Source organism: Gracilinanus agilis, chromosome 2 (assembly GCF_016433145.1).
Source record: "Gracilinanus agilis isolate LMUSP501 chromosome 2, AgileGrace, whole genome shotgun sequence".
Lineage (NCBI taxonomy): Eukaryota > Metazoa > Chordata > Mammalia > Didelphimorphia > Didelphidae > Gracilinanus > Gracilinanus agilis.
In genome coordinates this window covers 625,215,354-625,237,926 of record NC_058131.1, presented here as the reverse complement: position 1 = coordinate 625,237,926, position 22,573 = coordinate 625,215,354, and the positions used below count along the sequence as shown (strand labels likewise).

General features: G+C 36.7%; 1 protein-coding gene across 1 annotated transcript in view; it reads right to left on the bottom strand.

Annotated features, from left to right (window-relative positions):
• Positions 1 to 417: 417 nt before the first annotated feature.
• Positions 418 to 22,573, bottom strand: part of PLEKHS1 (pleckstrin homology domain containing S1) — a 24,042-nt gene continuing 1,886 nt past the window's right edge. The window contains exons 2-13 of the mRNA XM_044662578.1: positions 20,572 to 20,660; positions 20,358 to 20,464; positions 19,175 to 19,309; positions 17,952 to 18,030; positions 15,258 to 15,362; positions 14,778 to 14,906; positions 12,714 to 12,935; positions 8,713 to 8,819; positions 7,755 to 7,961; positions 6,163 to 6,264; positions 2,836 to 2,971; positions 418 to 486 (exon numbers count right to left, since the gene is read on the bottom strand). Of these exons, the coding sequence (XP_044518513.1) occupies positions 418 to 486; positions 2,836 to 2,971; positions 6,163 to 6,264; positions 7,755 to 7,961; positions 8,713 to 8,819; positions 12,714 to 12,935; positions 14,778 to 14,906; positions 15,258 to 15,362; positions 17,952 to 18,030; positions 19,175 to 19,309; positions 20,358 to 20,464; positions 20,572 to 20,660 (1,487 nt within the window). The remainder of the gene's footprint in view (positions 487 to 2,835; positions 2,972 to 6,162; positions 6,265 to 7,754; positions 7,962 to 8,712; positions 8,820 to 12,713; positions 12,936 to 14,777; positions 14,907 to 15,257; positions 15,363 to 17,951; positions 18,031 to 19,174; positions 19,310 to 20,357; positions 20,465 to 20,571; positions 20,661 to 22,573) is intronic.

The following is a 22,573-nucleotide window of genomic DNA, read 5'->3' as shown; positions in this document are numbered from 1 at the left end:
ATTTTTTGACATATATTTGTATTATCTTTTTGTTCCTCATCTCCTTAGGATCTATGAAAAGAAGTCAGTCATTTTAGTCACTTTCTTCACATAATTCCAAATTGCTTTCCAGAATGACTCAACCAATTAATAGCTCTACCAATAACGTATGATTGTGCCCATTTTGCTACAATCCTTCCATCATTGAATCTCTCCATCTTCTGTCATCTTTCCAGTTTGCTGGTTGTGAGGTAAAACTATAAAGTTGTTTCAATTTTGCATTTTCTCTTGAATAATTAGTAATTTGAAGATTCCTTTTTATATGTGAGTATTGCTCCTTCCCCTTCATTCTCATTGATAATTGTTCATATTCTTTCATCACTTATTGATTTGTTGAAGGGATGGTTATCACCTCAACCTTAACCAAATTGGTGTTTTTCAAGAGCAGCCACAGGACACTGTGTGGAATTTATCTGAATCAGGAATCCGGCAGATGGTTAGTTTCACCTTGTGAAACAGAAGAAATATATATATTCATACAAATAAACACAAACAAATGCATATGCATATAGACACAATATCCATACACATGCCTGCATCTACACATCAATAGTCCTGGAAAATCAGTTCCCAGGATGATGGGTACTCAGTATATCAAGTATCTCATCAAAGAAAATCTTTAGATTACCTATGCTATCTGGGCTGGCAGGAACCACTTGGGGTCCACCTCAACAAAGGGGTTCTAGATTTCCTCTTCTCTATAATACACTGGCCTCCGGTGGCCTGAGCTTCTCTGACAAATCTCATAATATCCAGATATAGTTGGTTTCACAAAAAGTAAAATAAATTATTCAAAATAAGCCCAACAGACAGGTTCAGCCCCACGTCCTCATCACTGTTCTAGAAGCTATAAGACAGGGGTTCTTAACCTGGAGTCTATGAACTTGAAAAAAATAAAAAAATAAATAAAAAAAAAAGATTTAACTTAGGACTTCTTTATTCTTTCCTCTCCCTATATGTCTTTCTTCTTTGTACGTTCTCCTTCTTCCCCCCACCACCCCTTTCAAAGCATCTCTCAGCAAGCCAACTCCTTTACCCTTTCTGCTCTGTCTCTCCCATCAGGAAGGAAAACTGAGCTGATAAATTCAGATTAAGGCTTAGAGTGCAATAGCATTGTTCAGTGGAACTAGCATGAGTTTCAGTAAAAAGACACACTCTAAGGGTTCAGCTCTGCCTTAGCCTCTTTGGAGGAGTTATTTAGCTGCTCTGAATCTCAATTTCTTCCCTTAAAAAATGAGGATGATGTTGTCTGCATTGCCTACAGTTCTAAGAAAAGTGCTTTGTAAAGTATAAATGCTATAGATCTGGGAGCTGGCATTACTATTCCACTGATAAAGTCCTACACTGATGCCTATTTGTAGCGTGGAGGTAACCTTGGGCTCTCAAATATTATTTCAATGGAGTGCAATCTCTGATAGGTCCAAAAGACTTATGAAGATTTGAATATGGGCCCAAGAGATGGGTGACACGTATCTGTTGCCTGAGGACCAATTCAGCTAAGCATAGAGAGGCTCATTGCTAGAAGCTGATTAATTTTCAGGGCATAAGAACTCCTGAAAATGGACAGAACTAAAAAAGTTGGTCCACTTTTATAATCTGATAGAATTGACCTTTCTAATATCTCTTTCTGGGCTAACATTGGAAAGAAAATGGAAAATCCTAGATATTCCCCTAGAGCATATGAATTTTTAAAGGGAATTATCAACAGAAAAATGCTTTATAAGAAGGGATAAATTGTTATTGGAATTTTAAACATCAAGGGGTAGAGATATTTTGGGGGTGAGAGAGCTTGGACTTTCAAATCATCATGTAGATGAATATCTACTCTGCCTATGCCAAATGCTGACCCTGCCAATGACAACTGCTGCCAGTTCCTAGGGGTTCAGGGTGGAGGTTGCGGTGGGGAGTGAGATTTTTCCAGGAGGTAGAACAAGAATAGAGACATCACCTTGCAACATGAAGGATGACTCTGCTGAGGACCTGGCATCAGCCTCTCCCTGGGCTCAGTTCCCAGCCTGGCTCAGGTTCCTGAATAGCATCCTGGCCATGTGGTCTCAGAGTACTCATCAGTAATTTACTGCTCACTACCCAGGCCCTACCTAGGTATGACTTAAATATGACCTTTGAACAGAAAGTATTGTGATAGACTAAAAAGAGACTCACATTTGGGGCAGTTTTGCCACTCACGAGGGGCATGATCCTTGAACTTAACTTCCCTGGGTCTCAGTTTTCTCATTTATACAACAGAGATAATTACAAGACTTGCCTTACCTACCTCACAAGATTTTTATAAGAGAATTATAAAATTATAAAAAGAATTATGAATTATAAATATATACAAATTAATTATTTTTCTATTATAAAAGAATTAGAGAACAGATATGAATGTCAGTTGAAAGAGTTGCTGGGGTTTGGCATTTGAGGACCAGGCTCTTTGATTTACCATCAAGGTCCAATGTGACCTTAGTCATCTCATTCTGACTTTCAATGTCTTTTGTACAATGAAGGAGGTGACTTCCTAGACCCCTTTCAGTTCCAAATCTATGATTATATGAATGAGGTTTGAATAGTGTAAAGTGATAATTAAATTACTGGGATTACTGTTAGAGAAATAGATCAGTTGAGAAAAGAAACCTTATTTTATTATTAAATATGAATTATATTTCTAAATATATAATATATTAATATTTTAAATATTATTATGTTTGGGGTACACCACTTACTTAATCTAAAAGCTTATTTTTTTTTCTTTCTCTGATTGTCCTGTCCCAACCTAGGTGGTTTAATAGGACTTACCTCCTTCCTTAAGGACCTATCCAGGAATAAGGTTACTTCTTCTAGGGTATGAGGCTTTAGGTCATTCACAGCTGATAAGCGATCACCATGGTGAAATATACAACCCAAGTGTGGGGGACCTTTCCACTGAGCCACACTGCAGCAGGGAGACATAGCCAAGGGCATATAAGACAGATGTGAGATACATTTGACATTAGATGACCAGAACACCAATGTGACATCCCTCTAGTCCATACTGGCTCTTCTTGCCCAGTAATGATGGCCATATTATTATAGTTTACTATTTTGTCCATTACTTGGGAATCAGTCAATCAATATTAAGTGCCTATCATGTGCCAGTTACTGTGCTAAGAACTGAAGATACATGAAGAGGCAAAAAACAAGCCCTGCCCTCAAGGATCTCCCCATCTACTTGGGAGAGATGATCATGCAAATAAATATCTACAAAAAAAGCTATATATATAGGGTAAATGGGAAATAATCAAGAAGGACAGCATTAGAATTAAAAGAGGAAAGATTTGTTGTAAAAGAGGGCATTTGGACCGGGACTTACAGGATTAGGAAATAGCTAGAATCATGGAATCTTAACTCTTGAAAAAACCTTAGAGATCATCTGTTCATTTTTTAAATGTCCTTTTAACCCACATATTAAAATTTTTAAAATATATTTACAGTTTTCAACAGTTTCTTTTCTATTTTTATGCAAATTATTTTGAGTGGCTTTTAAAAATCCACTTGCTTATTTTGTATAAAAAAAATTTTCAGTGCTTGTTAACCTTCTGGTTTTTATATCACTTTCATCTCTGAATGTATCCCTCCTCTCTTCCTCTACTGATTGTACCATCCCTCCCCTTCTCTTTGTACTTATCCTTTTTAACAAAGGTGAGACATCCTTTATAGAAAGAATTAAAAAAGAGAAAATAATAAAAGTTCAACAAAGCAAAATTAAAACATTAACCTAATCTGACAGTGTTTCACACCCACCAACAGTCTGACACTTCTACAAAAAAAGGAGAGAAGAGAATATCTAATCCCTTTATTTTATAAAGGAAGAATGTGAGGTTCAGGAACAGAAATGACTATCTAAGGACACACATTCAAGGTTAGTAATCAAGTCAGAACTAGAAGTCATGGCTTGTCTCCTAGTCTAATGCTCTTTTCACTAATAATGACATCAATCAATTAGAAAATTTTTGTTGAGCACTGGTTTATCATGTGCCCATCATTGTTCTAAAAGCCATTAAGACAGGGATTCTTTACCTGGAATTTATGAACTTAAAATTTTTTTTCAATAACTATATTTCAATATAATTGGTTTCTTTTGCAATCCTTTCATTTTATTTTATGCACTTAAAAGTATTCCCCTGTGATGGTAATCAGAATCTTTACCACATTGCCAAAGGGGTCCACAGTACAAAAAGAATTAAGAACTGCTAGTATAAGAGAAAATAATAGCACAAAGTTTCTGCCCTCATGGTTTTTGCCGTTTCTTTAGGATATAGGGATAAAACACTCAACTTGGAGACATAGAGAGATGATTGATTATTAGATCGATTATACTTAGATAACATCTATTAAGTGCTCATTATATGTCAGACATTGTGAATATATACATATTATATATACGGGGGAAAAGACAGTTCCTACCCTCAAAAGATGACATTCTAATGGGAGAAGACAACATATAAAAGGGAGCTCAAAAGGGGGAAGATGGCCATGCAAGATCAAGGTGTCAAGATCTAAAAAGCCCAGAGTGGAGCTGGGCTAAAAGTGAGCAGAGTTGGACTGGTCACTTTCTCAAATGGAGTTTCCAGGCAAGAACTCACCAGTGGAAAGAGGTGAGGAAAAAAAGGTAGACAAGAAGTAGAAAAGTCTACAGTCGGGAGAGAAGCTAAATTAGAAATCAGAGGATCTGGATTTGAGTTTTGATTCTACTTCTTCCTAACTTTAACTTTCTTTGAGCCTCGGTTTCTTTATCTGTCAAATAAGGACAGCAACATTGCTTTTACTGCCTTAACATACAAGGTTGCTTTGAAGTTTATTCCTGTCTCGTTAATTAGTTTCTTGGCTCAGATTCTTGTCTTGTGTTCCATAGGTTACTGGGATGGATTCCCCACCAGATTCTGCCCTGACCTATTTACTAGGACTCTTGCTACCTGCTTTGCTCTTCCTTATTTCACTTGGTAAATCTTCATTTAAGCATGTTCCCCCTGCCATCTCCTTAGAACTATGACTGCTCACATTAACTGATGCATCCCAACTCTGGAATTCACTACTTCCCTGGCACTTAGGCTACCTGCTCACTGTCCTCTCTGATCTCATGTGCCAGACTGAAATCAGGAAACTTGGGCTTGGATTCTGATTCTAACACTTAATGATGGTCAACGTTTACATGGCACGCTAAGGTTTTTAGAGCTCTTTAATGAATATTTATCATACATCTCATTTGTCCTTTACACCACCAATGAGACATAAGTATTACAGGTGCAATATGTTTTTCTCATTTTTAGGAAGAACCTGATATTCTGAGGAGAAATGACTTGCTCATAGTCACAGAGCTGTTAAGCATCAGAAATGGAATTCAAATGATGATCTTTTCTATCTCAAAGTTCAGCCCTTTTCTTGCAATATTTTCCCTCATTTACTGGGTTTCTGTATTGGGCAGCAGGTAGTTGGCATCGTGGATAGAGAATTGGATCTGAAGGTAGGAAAACTCGAGTTCACATCCATCTTCAGACTATATAATTGGGAATTTTGTACCTGTGAACTACATTCCCCAGAATTTCTTTCTGTATTACCCAGCATCCTTTTCCTTTCATTTATTCACGTGCTTACTTGTTTGTTTATAAGTTCTGTAACTCCTCCCCCCTCCTCTCTTTTCTCTTGTGACCAGGTTGAGTTAGCTAGCTTTTTTTTTACTTTAATTATTATTAATAAACTTCATAAAATATAATACTTAGTTATTATTTATTAATTTTAAAACTCACAAGACACTAGCCATGGGCCAGGCTGTCAACCTCTGCCTGCCTCAGTTTCCTCAACTATAAAGTGAAGAGAATAATAGTATCTACATCTGGAGATTGTTGTGAAGATTGAATATTTGTAAAGCGCCTAGTACGGTCCTGGCATAATGCAAACATTTAATAAATATTTATTCCTTCTCCATGTGGGCTCTCCCTTCATATTGCTATTGAAGACTTATTGTGACAGCAGAGAACAAATTTACTTTTTTCACCAAGTAAGGCATTTGAAGATACTGTATTGTTCATGTACTTCAAACCAGTTCCAATCTATCACCAGTAAGACCAAGATCTATGACATACCTACCAAATATGACCTATGGCTTGGGTGAGAGTCAGGTATTTGTGGATATCGTGCTTGGAAAGGAATAAATCCACCTCTTCCAAGGGGATTCCGGCAGGTATGTTACTGTGAGAAAGAACATTAGTAAAAATCAGGTAACACACTCAGGCTTGGAGTTAGAAAAACCCGAATCCAGAGGCACTTACTAGCTTTGTGACCCTGGGCAAGTCATTTCACCTCTTGTTTGCCTCTGTTTCCTTATCTGTAAAATGGGGATAATAAAAGCACCTACTTCTCCAGGGTAGTATAAAGATCAAGTGAGATGATAATAATAGTAAAGCATTTAGCACAGTGCCTGGCAGATAATAGGTGCTATTAAAAAAAAATCAGTGCTATTATTAATACTTTTCAGAGGCAGCATGGTATAGTAGTTAGGGAGCTGGACTGAGAATCAAGAAAATCTGGATTCAAATAGTGTTCCAGACACTAGCTGTGTAACCTTAGGCAAGTCATTTATTCTTTCTAGGTCTCAGTTTCCTCCTCTGTAAAATGAAGAGGTTTTACTGGATGGTCTGTTCAGCTCTAAATCCATGTTCCTATGAAATATCTAATTACCTATGGTGTTTCCTAGTTTCTCATTTACAAAATACCAGCTTATTAGTAACAGAAATATATTAACATATAAACATGCACATATGTCTATATAGACATTTTACAAATATATAGATCTATGTATATTTGCGCTTTTAAATAATATTTTATTTTTACCTCAATTACCTGCAAAAACAATTTTTAATCTTAATTTTGTTTTGTTTTTTAATTTGAGCCAAATTCTCCACCTTCTCTTCTTACAGTGCATTAATTTATTTTGGGGGAGGAGACGGGGTAGGGAAGGTCTTAATATTGCAAAGGAGCTAGGAAAATGTACTAGATTATGGAATTTTTATAGATAATTTTCCTATTTGATTAAGTACAGGAATATTTGATTAAGTACAGGAAGAGAGCAGGAAAAGTGAAAACTCAAGAGCTCACTAAATAATAATTGACATGCATAGATTCTAAAATTTCCTTTCCTGGCTTTTAGCAAAGGTTTGTGAGCTTTTAATGCCAGAGAAAATTAGATTAGAGTTTTCACTTGGGGGTTATTTAATGGATACTTATCCTATGAATTAATAGGTACAGAGAGTTTACAGACAAGGAAATTTCTTTCCCCAGTGCAGATAGGGACCTTCTCTGAAAATCAAAGTATCAGAGACTTCCCAAGAGCAAGGAGAGTTTAAGATCTGTTAAAATCATTTAGCCAATATATGTCAGATGTGGGACTTGAACACAAGATTTTCTTGGATCTAAGACCAGCTCTCTATCTATAATGTTACACTGCCTTTCAAGGACTTTAATGAAAATAGAAAATGCCAACCATAGCAGAGTTGTATTTCTTCAAGCAACAGTTGTTTTGGTTTCATTGTGGCAGGGAAGGAGTAGATATCTGGATAAACTTTTTTGGTAGACTAGGGACTTCTGGGAACTGCCTTAAAGTTGCTGTCAATGGAGTAGAAATGATCCCCCAGGCTACTCCTAGGTTCATGAACCAGAAGTTTGGGGACTTAAGTCATTACTTAATTATTCTGGATAGCTGCACAACAGAGAATGCGTTTAGTCCCCTTTTCTGGTTCTTGGGCTTTGGTTCTTCACTTTCGGAAGAATGATATGGCTTGCTTCTGGCTTCCAGTTCCTGCAGGTTTAGCGCTTCAGCCTGGTTCACTGGAAAGGCTTGAGCACCATCTTTGATGTTGGAAGGCTGCTGGAATTTCTCTTCATCAAAACTAGAGTATAATCATTTAAAACAAACTCAGATCTTCTTGAGTAGGCATGTCCTTGTACACCTAGTTCTACTGTGTTTGAGAAAGAATCAAAAAGCTATTAGTGAAGTGAAAACTAGCAAGCCACGAAAGCACATCCAACCATAAAAATTATAGCCATGGTTGGAAACAGATAAAATAAACCAACCTTCTACAATGAATGTGGAACCAAAATTAGCTTTCTACATTAGTTTTTGGGATGAGACAAGTCTTAGGAGAATAGATTTAGAGCTGGAAGAGACCTCAGAGGTTATCTAATATAAACTCTTATTTTAAAGATGCAGAAATTGAGATCTGGAAAGATTACTCTTCCAACGTTATACAGATGGCAGACCTGGGATTTGAACTCACTTTAAAACATCCTATGCTCTTTCTATCACACCTCACTGCCTCTTAGGAGCAAGGAGTGTTTGTGTGTTTGTGTGTGTGTGTGTGTGTGTGTGTGTGTGTGTGTGTGTGTGTGTGTGTAGGATACCACATTTTTAAAAAATAAGAAAATATTTCTAAAATAACTTCTTAAGAGAAGGGGACTTATCCTAAAGATGTCATTATAGCTCATCTGTGGGTGAGTGGACAACTCTTACTTTTATGAGATGTTGGGCATTCAAAAAGCTAGGAAAATGTCTTGGTTGATGGTAACATTTGTTTCATGTTAAAACATAAACTGCTATAGGAAAAATCAACCTATTGGATATAATTGGTCATTCATACATACCAAGATTTCATTGACATGTAGAGATGATCAGTCGGATTGGAGACCTGGTCTGGCTCCTCAGATTCATCAAATTCTTTGCCTTCTTTGGAAGCAATCATATTGTCCAACTACCAACCAACAAACATACAAATAGGAATAACCTTAAGGAGGAAGAGGGATGTCAGGAGAGTACACCCACAATCTGCTCTGCTTCCCTCTGTCTTTCCCTCTCTCACTCTGACCCTTCATCCCTTCTTATTATATAATTATAATCAAACCTGTGATTACCCTGAACATTGGCATAGGTGCAATATCACATTACACCAATCAGTAAGGCTCATTCTAGGGAATATCCAACCAGACTATGGCAGCAAAATCTGAATTGACAAAAAGTTCCTGATCAACGATAGCCCAGAGGGCTCTTCTCCCCGTGTTTATGATACATGTGACTACTCAAAGGAGCAATCAACCATTTACCATTGTTGGGGGTTCATATTTGTAATGATCTATTTATTCCTCCAGTATTTTTATTGCTTAGTGAAGCAAGGCAGCCCTCCAACAGAGCTAAAGGACCTAGACCTAAACCTAGAGTCCTAGATGTTACCACCGCATCATCATGTGGTGGCCCCAACAAGTCTGTTAAGACCAAACCTGGATTTGGCTTGGAAAACAGAAGCAACATACACATACACAGAAATCTCTACAATAATTCCCAGTTGCCACTTGCATCAGGTCCAAATTATTCTGCTTGAATTTGAAAGCTTGTTTAAATAATTTATTCCCACTCTCTTGTAATTGACAGTATTTTCTACTATTCCCCAAAATGAACTCTTTTCTCCCATTATGTCAACTTTTTCATTATTTTCATGCATACCTAAGGCTTATCTTTGCTTTTGTGCTTTTGATAATACTAATGTGCCCAAAATTTTAAGCCCTCTTTATTCTACAGTATGATTATAATATATATTTGTACATGCCATATCTACCATCTAGCTAGTAAGCTCCATGAGAACAGGAACAATGAATTATCTTTGTTATCCCTTTAGTAATAAGTATAAAATGTTGGACATAATTGGTCTTTAATAAATAATTCTTAAAAACAAGAAGAAAGGGAGACAGTTGGGTGGCTAACTGGCTTGAGAGCCAGGCCCAGAGATCAGAGGTCCTAGGTTCAAATCTGGCCTCAGACACTTCCTAGCTATGTGACCCTGGGCAAGTCACTTAACTTCCATTGCCTAGCCCTTACTGCTCTTCTGCCTTGGAACCAAAACATAGTATTGATTTTAAGACGGAAGGTAAGGGTTTTAGGAAAGAAAAAAAAAAGAATAAGAGAATAGGTCATTAAATATTACCCCTTCTTGACTTAATAAATTTCTTTCTGAACCTTTTTTTCTATTCTAGATTTGTTCTCAACCAGTTACAGAATTGAATAACAAAAGTGCCATGTGAGGTCTGAGAGAGAAGTAGTTAGTGGCAAAAAAGGATTAGTGAGAGTTTCTTATAGGACATATTATTTGATTTGGGTTTTAAAGGATGAGTTATGGGTAAGAAAAGGGAACCATGATGGAAGTGAGGACATTTTAGATGGTAAACAAGATAAACAAATTCATGAAGTGACTAAGCAAAGAACCTCCCTAGATCCTCCTCAGATCCTGATAGTATCTAGAATTCAGAGTACATACATAGGGGTAAGAGCACAAACCTAGAGTTTGAAGGGACCTCCTAAGCCACCTAATTCAACCTCTTAGTTTTACAGGAGGGGAAATTGAGGCACACAGAGATTAAGAGACTTGCCCAAGGTCACAAGGTATCAGAGGTAGAATTTAAACCCAGTTTGTCTAACACAGGAGCTAATGATCTTTCCACTGTACCATTCCAGGTCAGGAAAAGGAGTTTAAATTTTAATCAGTAGTGTAAGGAACTATAATTTTTTTAGCAGAAGAGAAGAGTGGTATGGCTAGATTTATTTAATAGGAAAATCAGTCTTCCAGTGCCAAAAAGAATGGAGTGGATGGAGACTATATTGGATGTAGGAAAACCTATTAGAAATCCATTGCAGGAGTTTAGGGAATTGGAAATGAGATATCTGATAGGACTGGAATAAAGAGGAGGGCATAGATAATAATAATAGTTGACAAATAATAATACCTGAATATGAGAGATGAAAGGAAGAGAAGAGTCAATAAAAATCCCCAATCTTCAGACCTGGGAGACTGAGTGAATGGTGGTACCACAAATATTTGAGGATTTATTTTTTATTTACTGTTTTAACTCCTACATTAGGGTCTTGGATTAGAGAGGCTCAAATCAGTCTGTTGGCTTTTATATTTCCTTTGTTTTAAGAACTTCAAAGAATATTCCCCTGATTCATAAGGCTCTTCCTGCTAGTCCTCTGACTACTCACCATTCCCTATGGGGGTGGAGGGGTTGAGAGTCTTAATGGACAACCTCTTTATTAATCATTCACTAATCAGACATGTCTTGAGATGTCCAAGGGAAGGACAGAATAATGAGCTCCCAAATTGTAGTAATGGACCTACATTAAGGAACTTAATCAATAAATTGATATTCTTACCCCAAAACCAGTCTCCCAGTTATGTTTAATTGTAACAGAGAAATAGTGAAATCAGAAGAAGAAACAAGAGGGGGAAAGTTTGCTTTTGAACATATTGAGTTAGAGGTGTGGGTGGAGATATCTCATAGGCAATCGACAGTGTAAGTTTGAGGAGCATACAAAAGACCAGAGCTGAGGATTTGGGAATTATCTTCACATAGGTGGTAGTCGAAGTCATGGGAATGAATGAGATCAACAAAGGAGGGTATCCAGGAAAAGAAGTGGGTCATGGAGAGAACCTTGGGAAAAATCCACATTAATAGGTTCAGAAGAGGACAAAGAACCATTGAAAGAGATAGAGAACTAATGGTTGGGGGAAGGCTGAGAAAACCAGAAGAATATTATGTCTTTGAAGCCAAACAAAGAGAGACGATATAGCCACAGTTGCTCATTGACAGTGCTAAAGGCTACAGAGAGGCCAAAGAAAAGAATGATTAGAAAAACATCATTGAATATGATCATTGTTAAACTTTATAAAAGCTATTAGGGGGCAGAAATCAGATCGTAAGTATTTAAGTAAAGAGTGGATGGTATGAAAGTAGAGACAGCAAGTAGACAGCTTTTTCAGGAAATTTAACTTAATAAAGAAATGGGATAATATTAAATTTCACTTAATAAAGAAATGGGATAAGACCTAGATGGAGTACAAGAAAGGGGTTGGTATTTTATTTTAGGATTGGAAGACATGAGAATTTTTATAAGTAGATGGAAAGTAATCAATAGGAAGGGAAGAAAGACTGGAGATGGATCACAGAAAGGGAATGATTCCTAGAACAAAGTACTGGAAGAAAAGCATGTAAATGAGATAAAGGCAAACACAGGTAGAGCCTTAAAGACATCTTGCCTTCTGCAATTAATGGGAAGGAGGAAAGAGAGGATGCTACTGCTCAGAAGTTTGAAGGACTGGAAGGAGAGGTACTGAGAGAGAACTTATGTAGATATATTCAATGAACTTAGCCTCTTCAGTGAAGTTTTCTAATTTCATGGTTTATATATGCTCATTTTGTCTAATGATAAATAACAGCTTGAATTTATAAGGCACTTTACAATTACAAAGCACTTTATGTATTTTACCTTTTTTTATTCTTATAACAATTCTTAGGTAAAGAAAGGGCAAATATTTTTATTCCTATTTTACTAATGGGGAAATTGAGGCTCAAGGGCAAGAGGCTTGTCCAATGGGTCACAGAATTAGGAAATGACAAAGCAGAGGCTAAAATCCAGATGTTGTGGTTCTAACCCTATATTAGTCCCACCAAATCAGCATACTTCTAATAAGGCAAAACACAACTAGGCCAAGCCCCATTATATTCTAAGCTTCTTAAAATCCCTTTTTGCATTTTTCATAGTGTCAAGTGCAATGTTGGTCACACTAAAAACTCTCAACAATATTGACTGACAAGAGTACCTGGGCAAGAACATTTCGAGGACTAAGATAATAATTCTCATCTTCTGTCTCTTGTTGGTTCTCAGGAGCTAAATCACTCATTAGTGAAGATTGGCTGGGTCCTGAAGAACTCCTTTCTATTTCATGCTGTTTAAGAAGAAAGTCACAGTCCAATTGGGACTTGGGGAAATAATTAAGTGTTTTCATTTTTACTGCATTTGATCGACTGAGAGCTAGCATTTTCTGGAAAAAAAACACAAAAGAAATAAATTTTTTTATCTCTATCAGAGAAGATTAAAAGATCTACCATTCAGAATCTTATAGCCCTTGCTCAGGAAACTTGCCTTTCCAGTAACTACAAATAGTTCTGTAAAAAGAAACACTTCATTCTGTCTATTCGTGTTTTTCTCTATAGCAATTTCAGAATCTCAGAATGTTAGAGCTAGAATAGAACTGAGCAGTGATTTATTTTATAGATGACAACATTGAAGCCCAGAGACTCACCCAAGATCATATAAAAAAATATGGAATTGGCTGGCCTGGAACGCAGAGCAGCTGATTCAAAGTTCTAATGGTCTTCATTCTTTAGGGTTTATTCTGCCATTGGGAACTGTCAAGTTGGATGGGTATTTTTCTTTGCTGATTTTTTCTAAGGCACTAAGTTCTGTTGCTGAGCTTTCTCTTCTGGCACTCTTTTCTATTATCAGACATTGCTGGAGGAAAAGGTAATAATGCTGCCAAGTATTTACAGTGAACCTTTCTGTGTCCGGCTGAGGAAACTTCCTTTATATTCTAGTTGTGGACATCTCGTTTCCATAGTAATGCAATCTTGTAGCATTAATCATACCACAGTAGGATGATGGGTTTCAAAGTGCTGTTGATTAAAACAATTATTCCTTCTTTCTTTCCCCCTTCCATCTCCCATTAGGTATAGGACACTCTTCTGAACCATTATGAATGGCAGAAAAATGGAGATTGGCATGACTGAATCCTTCCAAAAACAATGGCTCAAGACAGAAACTTTCAAGAGATTCTACACACATGAGGCTCTAGGGAGCCTTAAAGACAAAAGGTGCCAACAAGAGAGTATATTTAACATATTCATTGCCCATGCTGAGGTTGGCACTGGGCTGTGGGCTAAAGGTGGACCTCTCTTAATAAAGAATGACACAGAAGATCCTGTTACTTTAAGAAGGTATCATTAACTTCCAAAGAGGGGAAAACTCAGAAGTTAAAAGTAGGGGAGGAAGTCACACCAATATATTCTATGCCAATTCTCTCCCCATTTACTTGAATATCAGAGACAAGCTGTTTTGTATATGCAATATGTCTAATTCATATAAAAGACTAAAGAGCTAGATAGCTACCGATATAAAATGTTATACTCCATTTGTGTGTGCTTGATGAATAGGGAATGGGGGAGGGAGAGAGGAGCTGGACCTCTAAGGAAAGAATACATTATTCAGTTTGGAAGGATGCCTTAGCACTGAAGTGCATCCATGAGAAGCATCACTCATTCTGATCATACTAAGGGTTAGGGAGTGAGAAAATCCAAAGAAATAGAGTCCAATTTTTCAAAGATAATAATAATAATATTTTATATAGCACTTTTAAACATATGTATTCATATACATAAATATATAACATATTTGTAAAGTACTTTAAAGTATGTAACCATCATATAACCCCCTCCATTTTTGTAAATGAGCATCCAGAAATCCAGACAGGAGGAATTATCTGTTTAATGTTTGTGGTAGAACTAATCTAAAATATCTCTTGACATGCCCAGTTCAATGCCATCTATGCCATGCCATCTTTCAATTCTGAAGGAAGAGGCTTGGATTCTGGTAGAATGAAGAAAAAAGGTTCTGAAGTCTTAAGCTTAAAATTTTAGACCAAATTTAAGAGAAATTTTATTTAAGTGGAGGACTATTTGTGTAAGGGAAAGGATCTCAGGGAAAAGGGACAAGGTACTAATTCTTTTGCTATGAACAGGAATAACAGGATTTATTTAAATCCTAAGTGTGTTAGAGCGAAGGGTCTAATATCATATAGACAGATAAAATGAGAGAGATAACAAGTTACCATGTCTGGGAGACTATTTCTTGGTAGGCTTGAGCAGGTCTTGTCCTGTGATGAGCCAGGAGGACCAGAAAAATGGCCAGGATAGGAAATGGGTCTTTTGTCTTCTGAGAAATGTTTCTCTTGCACATCCTGAGGAAGAACAATATTGAAAACATTGTCCCTGCTCTCAACTAATTTAAAGTTTCCAAACAGGAAAGTGCTCAGGTAAGTCTAGAGCTAGACTTTTCCAAAATTTCATGCTGGACTTTTGTTCACCAATCCTGATTTCTTGATCAAGATGGGTCGTCACAGAATATTACTGGATTGAGAGCTAGAAGGAACCTTGAGATAGTCTGGTCCAAACTCCTCATTTTACAGATAAGGAAATTGAGGCTCAGAGAGATGTGACTTTTCCAAGGTTACATAGAGAATATGTTCAGGAGGTTGCTATATTCAAATTTGAATTCCCTTTTTGGTTATATTAAATATTCATTTTCTTACATCACAGATTCCTGGAATGATTCCATAGATGTTCTTATTTCCTTTGGAGTCAAGAGGCTGTTCAACATTGGCTTGGTTGCTGGCATCTTGACTTAGATTTAGATTCTAGAAAAAAAAAAAAAAGATGTATGAGTGTGAAGGGGAGTTGAAACATTCCCTTTAAATCTGACTTGTTTTATGGGGCTTTACAGAAAAGTCAAAGGAAAAAGATGTGAACCATTTCTTTTCCTTTGCAGGTTTTCTTTTTTCTTTAAAAGATCTTCTCTTTTGTTTTAGAAATGATACTAAGTGTTGGTTCCAAGGGAGAAGAGTGGTAAGGGCTAGGCAATTGGGGTTATGTGACTTGCCCAGGGTCACAAAGCTAAGAAGTGTCTTGAGACCATATTGGAACTAAGATCCTCCCAACTCCAGGGTTGGCTTTCTATCGACTGAGCCACCTAGCTACCCCCTTGCCATCTTTCTAAATTAATTATAAATAAAAATGTATTCATGTGTGTGTGTGTGTGTGTGTGTGTGTGTGTGTGTGTGTGTAGAAATTCCTTTTTGTTGGGATGCTAGCATCCCCCAACTTCAGTATAATGAGTCCTTGGGTACTTGTGCTATAGGACTGTGTCACTGATAAGGCAAATGTCCTCTATTTTTTGATGTCATGATAAGAAATCTCTCTTAGACACAGTCCAGGACTGACATTCTAAATTCTCTACTATGGAAGGTCATGGTATAGAGAGACCATTAGGAGTTTTACTTTTTGTCTCTTCCAGTACTTTGTAAGGCAATGCTTTTGGCTGCCTATAGGATGTCATCCAGAAAATAAGTCAAAATTATTTTTTGGTGGCACACGCTAATTTTGTAAAAGCATGCACATAGACCAACTCTGAAAAAATGATACTTTCCATCCTTTTGATAAATGGAGTTTTGCCACTGTGGTGGACCAATGGTGCGTGGAAGTGCTTAGGGTAGAGGTTGGTGGAAGGAGACTGAAGGGGCGGCATCTTTGAACTGGAAAAAAGGATCCATTGAGCCAGCTCAGCAGTTGACTTGTTGGGTGAAATTAGGGCCATATGTGACCTTGGTTGAATTCAACAAACAAATTAAGCAACTACTCTGTGCAAGGTATTTTTCTAGGTGCTGGGGTATGCAAAGACAAAAAGAAAGTTTCTTCTTTCAAAGTGTTATATTTTTCTGATGTAGATGATTGAAAGCAGCTGGGTTGCATGGTGGATAGAGCACTGGACATGGAACCCAAGTTCAAATTAAATCTCCTGGGGCTCTTAGACACTTACTGGAAGTATGGCCTTTGGCAAGTCATTTACCCTCTCTTGGCTTCTAATTCCTCATCTGTAAAATTGGAATAATGAAAGTACTTACAACTCAGGGATATTGTAAGGATAAAATGAAGTAACCTTTGTAAAGCACTTTACAAACCTTTAAGTCCTACTACTACTATTATTGTTATTATTATTATTATTATTGATGTCAATGGAAATGGATAAATAAGTGGTGTTGAACTCTATGATTAGATTAGGCATAGTTTAAGTCTAGAGTAAAATTATATGGTTTGATGATTCTGGACTTAGAAATTTGTTTGATTTTTACTTTAATTACTTAATATGTTAGTAAAAATCCATCCAAACTCCCACTCCTGGGACTTTTCATAGACTGTGCCCCATGTCTGGAATATTCTCTCTTTTCATCGTCATCTCTTGGAATCCCAATTTTCACTCAAATTCCAGTTCAAGTAGCAGTACCTCATAGGAAGGACTTTTCTGCTCTCCACAGTAATTTCTGTCAGGTCCACATCTGACCTCAGGCATGTTCTAGCTGTGTGACCTTGGGCAAGTCACTTAACTCCAATTGCCAACCCTTGCTGCTCTTTTGTCTTAGAATTGATACTAAGGAAGAAGGTAAGAGTTTAAAAAAACATTGTGTCTTTACTTATTTTCAACTACATTGTCTTTGCCCAGAAGGATGTATGCTTCCTGAGGATAGAAACAGATTCATTTTTGTCTTTGGATCCCCACTTAACCTGCACATTGCAAGCACTTAGTTAAATGCTTCTGAAATTGAACTGAAAATCTCTGAAAAACTCAGTCTCAATCTTGGTAAATTAATGAGAAATAAGATGGGTATCCATAATTGGATAGGAGAATCTGAGGGACATTGGACTACCTTGGTGGCCAGCCACACAGGATGTAGTAAAGAGAAACCAAAGGGCCTGAGTTTTGGGGTACTGGCTATTCAAGGGCCAATATGTAATAAATATAAAAATAAGGAACCCTCAGATTGCCATTCCTCTGGTCTGCCAGGGATAGATTTCCTTACTTACATAGTTAATGAAGACCCATATTAAGTTAATTGAAAGTTGTTCCATTTACGTCACTAAATACAACTGCAAAAAAGGAAAAGATATTTTTTTTACCAAAACAACTCTAACTTAGTTATTAAGAAGGAAGCTATTATGTATAATAATGAAAGAAAATTGATAGCTCCAGCTACCTATTAAAAATATTCATTTTAAGACTTGTCACTTCCTCCCCCATAGTAATAAAAAAAATCAAAAATTTCTCTCTATAATCTAGCTTTCCTGGAAAATATAAAATTATGTCAAGGAGGATGAGGAAGAGAAGGAGAACAAGAAGCCTTTATTATTTTAGGTTTAGGTGCCCTGTTGCATTATTAGTAAAGGACCATCACCTTCACATTCTGATCACTGGTGACTTTCAGATTCAGGCAGGATGATGATATGAAGAAGACCCAGTCTTCAATTATTCTCCTGTTGATGGAAATTCAAGTTTCAATAGTTGAACAATGGATTTTTTTTTGAGCCAGGGTTCTGCTATTTGAAGTTAGAAAAGCCCAGGGAACATCAACAAAGAAATAAAGTTCTATTCTTCAATAGGTACCTGGCCCCAGTACTCCCCCTCATTTTCTCCCCCCTCCTTTTATGCCTTGTGATGCCTCCATGAAGAAGGTGGGGAAGAATGGGAAGAAAGATGGCAAATAATAGTAATAATGATAGGGTTTTCAACTCCTGCCTTTAACACTAACTTCTTTTTATGCTTTTGAACACATATCTAACCTGCCTAGGCTTTTGTATAAACTATCCAGGTTGTGCCTCACTTAATGTGAGAAAATGTTCCTGAAAAGATTTAAGTTGAATTTCTGTAAATTGTATCCTATTTTCTGTTTGCTTCTATGAAAAAAGACTTGAGCAAAGTTTTATTTTCACTTTGATCTTGACCAAATTGCTCATGATGTGTAATGCTTTAAAATTCTTTCTCTGCCTTCACAGTTGTCTATCTCTTGCCCTTGTTTCCCAATTTCTCTGTCAATGTGATAATAATCAATAAGTAATGTAGTCATCATGCTTTCATTAAATGGTAGATCCTTCTGGGGTGAGAATTGTTGTTGTTAATATTTACTTGTTTCCTTTATATCTTACTCTTTGTGATCTCATTTGGGGTTTTCTTGGCAGAGATTCTGAAGTGGTTGGCCTTTTCCTTCTGAAGCTCATTTTATAAAAGAGGAAACTGAGGCAAAAGGGATTTAATAACTTGTCCAGCATCACACAGCTAATAAGTGTCTGAGGTCAAATTTGAACTCAGGTCTTCCTGCCTCCAGATCAGGCATTCTAGCTACAATGCCACCTAGCTGCCTTGGAATAAAAATTACTAACCCGTAATTTGTCTTTTGTGAGTCTCGTTGTTGGTATACTAGGTTCTCTTAAACCAAGATTTATCAGGATTTCTTTACAAAATGGTGGATTTTATTGACATGACATTCAATTCAACAAACATTTGTTGAATACATACTATGATATGTTGTCTTATTGCCCCCTGAATAATCTGAGATTAAGTTAAAAAGGAAGAATAGAGAAATTATAGAAGAAAAAGCTTTTTTTTTTTCCTTCTACTCACCTGTCTTTGCTAATGAGAAAGTAATCGCGTTTAGGGGTTATAATGGACATCACTTCATCTGGTAGACATTTAAACATCTTCTGGACAAATGCCATTTTCTCAGAGTTACTGATGCCCACTTCTATATTGGAAATTCTATTGAATAATAACAATAACAAGAATTTAGATGGTACTCTAAGATTAGCAAAGCACCTCATATAATCTCATTGGTTCACAAGACAATCTTCTACAGGAGGTATCAAAAATATAGTTATACCCTTTTAAAGAATCAGGAAGTTCAGGCTGGGAAAAGTTTAGTGACTTCCCCAGGGTAACAGAGTTAATATGAAATGTTAATCTATGCAGGTCTTTCTGACCTCCAAGTCTAGTACTCTATCTGTTACCATGGTATATCCTATTAAACTGATATAAACAAAAAAAAAAGATTGGGGAGAAACCTGTCCTATAATTTTTTTAAGGAACACAAGAGTCTGAGATATCCATTGGATTTCGATGGAAATTAAAGTCTCCAATTGTGTTGCATTTAGAGAATACTTTAATGATGTTTTAGTAGTCTTAGAAAATAAATTTGGCTCTGGTTTAAGACTTCTTCACTAAGGGATCAAAAATTGTTTATTGGGCTTATAATCAAGTGGTTGCATTAATATTTTGGGTTTGGTTCAGGCAAGGCTGGAAAAACTATTGCAATTTGTACTAGTTTGGGATTTATTCTGTGTCAGTTCAAGTTTCTGGTTTCCTAATAATGATTCACAAGCCTTTTCTGGGCTATCTCTAGAGCAATATGAGATGTGAGTCTGTAACCTAATGTGTTTTCTTAATAACACATTTAAGTAGCAAAATTCTGCATAGATGAAATAATCTTTTCATATTCCTTTTTTGGCATACTCAAATGTTATCTAGTCAAGAGAAAACACAAACATATATAATCTCAAAGAGTGGAAAAACATAGTCTCTCTTTGTTGAACTCTCACTACTTTGAGATTTAACTAAATTATATGGAGTGGAAAATAAAACCTTGTCTATCCTTTTCAAATTGTTCATTCTTAGCTGTTTTCCAATGACAAGAGTCACCTTCTGGTCAAAAGCCTTGGCTTGATTCCCTAGGCCAATGACTTAAATTCACTATTTATATGAAGCCACTTTGACTTTTCTTAATCTGATGTCAATAAAAAATTGTACGTACTGATCAACTTCAATGGAACCCCGGCAATGATGGTCTTTAAAATACTGAAGACTATAGCAATTTTCCTCAGTTTTTGACAGTATGAAATATCGACTTTTCCAGGAGGCCTGCACAATTAAAAAAAATTGCATCTCTGTGAAATCTTGGGGGAGCAGAAGCAAAAAATGCTTATGAAGGCAGTGGGTGGATTGCTAAATTGTACTGAATACCATACCTGAGATGAGAAAAGCTGAGGAGGTGGTGATTTAATAAAGTGGGCTTGTCTGCAGACTTCATTTTCATAATAGAATGGCACTTGCTTGCCTGATAACAACAACAAAAAACAAAGAGAATTATTATTCAATATGTTCCCGGTCAATCTATGAAAAGAGCTTGTTCAGTTGAAAAACATTACTGTTTAACTCATAAAATGTCTGCAAGTGACTCATTTAGGGAAAGAAATGCTTCCAAATGCCCTCCACAAAACATCGAAAGCTACAATAATAAAACAACTACTATAACCCACCCCTAAACAACAAATTATAAAAATAACTCAGGGGAGAGAAAAGCTAGGTGTGAGACTGGCAGCAATAGATTGATATTTTTCTGACTTTACTGAAAATCCCTTATTGCTCTTTTTCTTTGCATTTCTGATTTAATTTTGTTGGTTCTGCAGACGTGAACAAGGTTTTATTCTTGTTTCTGTTGTATTATTAGCCATGGAAACACAAACTTAGTCTGTTCTTTTTTGCCTAGTAGCTTAAAAAAAAAAGCCAATAACAATACTTGCCTTCCACTCCACGTCCACCCTCCAAAAAAAAACAATCAAATTCGACCACCACCTGCCTTTTAAGGTTGGAAAGCAGAATCTTTTCAAGTTCGAAATTAAAAGGATTCAGTTTCCTTTGCACATGCTTGCCGTGGTTTTTGCCTGGTTTTATTTTTCTGTTTCAGTTTTCAATTTGAAAAAAATGAACTCTTCCTTAAAGTACTGTACTCTCTTTTATCAAATCCAACCCTCAGGATAGGACATACGACAACTGTGAGGGTCCCCCCTCCAACCCCAGTACCCAAGCCTGGGTTCCCATGCAAAAAATTCAGAAAGGGCTTCCTTACTCTTTACTACTTAATTATAAAAATGAATGATGCCGCAGTTGGCACCCCAATTCCCTTCATGGGGTTTGGCTATTTGGGTGGTATTTACCCCAAAGTGAAGTAGCTAAGTAGTTCTAGGCCTGAAGTCAAGAAAATCCATCTTCATTAGTTCAAATCTGACCTCAGATATTTAATGGTTGTGTGATTCTGGGCAAGTCACTTAACTCTTTTTGCCTTAGTTTCCTTATCTGTCAGCGAGCCAGAGAAGGAGATGGCAAACTAAGAAAACTCCAAATGGCGGCATTAAGAATTAGGCATGACTGAAAAAAACAACTAAACAAAAATAACACTCAGGGAGAAAGTAGCTACATCTTGAAGGGACTGTCTCTCTTGTTCCAAATCTACTCTTCCCTTTGTCAGTTTTGGATATTTTCCTTTTTTGACTAATTAATGCTCAATAAATTTATTAACTGGTCTTCATCAAGAAGTTTTTCCTGCAAATATTGGAGGTTTTGCCAAAGTGAATCCTGGACTTCTATAACAACCTCCTACTTGGTTTTAATCATTCCATTCTTTCCTGCCTCAGATCCATTCTTCCATATGCACAGATATGATCACTAAACTCCTTTGTTCAAAACCCTCCCCACTGTCTACTGAATAAAGTCCAAATTCTTTAAGTTGGCCTTCAAAGTCCTACACTGTATGGTTCCTTCCTCCTCTCCCCTCTATGATCTCCACATATACTATATTTCTGTTGAATTATATTACTGGCCATCACTCGTACATGTCTAACATTTTTCCACCTCTGCCTTTGCTCAAACTACTATTCCCTATATTTAGAATGACCTTTCTATCCCCTACACAATGATCTCCACCTGTTAAGATCTCACCCATTGTTCAAGACCAAACTCAAGTACCATGAGCGCCAGGAAATTTTTTTCTATTATTTCCCCTTCTCTTGTTATAAATGATTCCTCTTAATCACTCAGTTTCTTGGAGCTGGTCTGCCCTCTCATTCTATTCTAGATTAGTTTCTACAATGCTGCCAGGGAAGCAGTGTGGTACAATGGAAAAGATGCTTGCTCTCTCTCTCTCTCTCTCTCTCTCTCTCTCTCTCTCTCTCTCTCTCTCTCTCTCTCTCT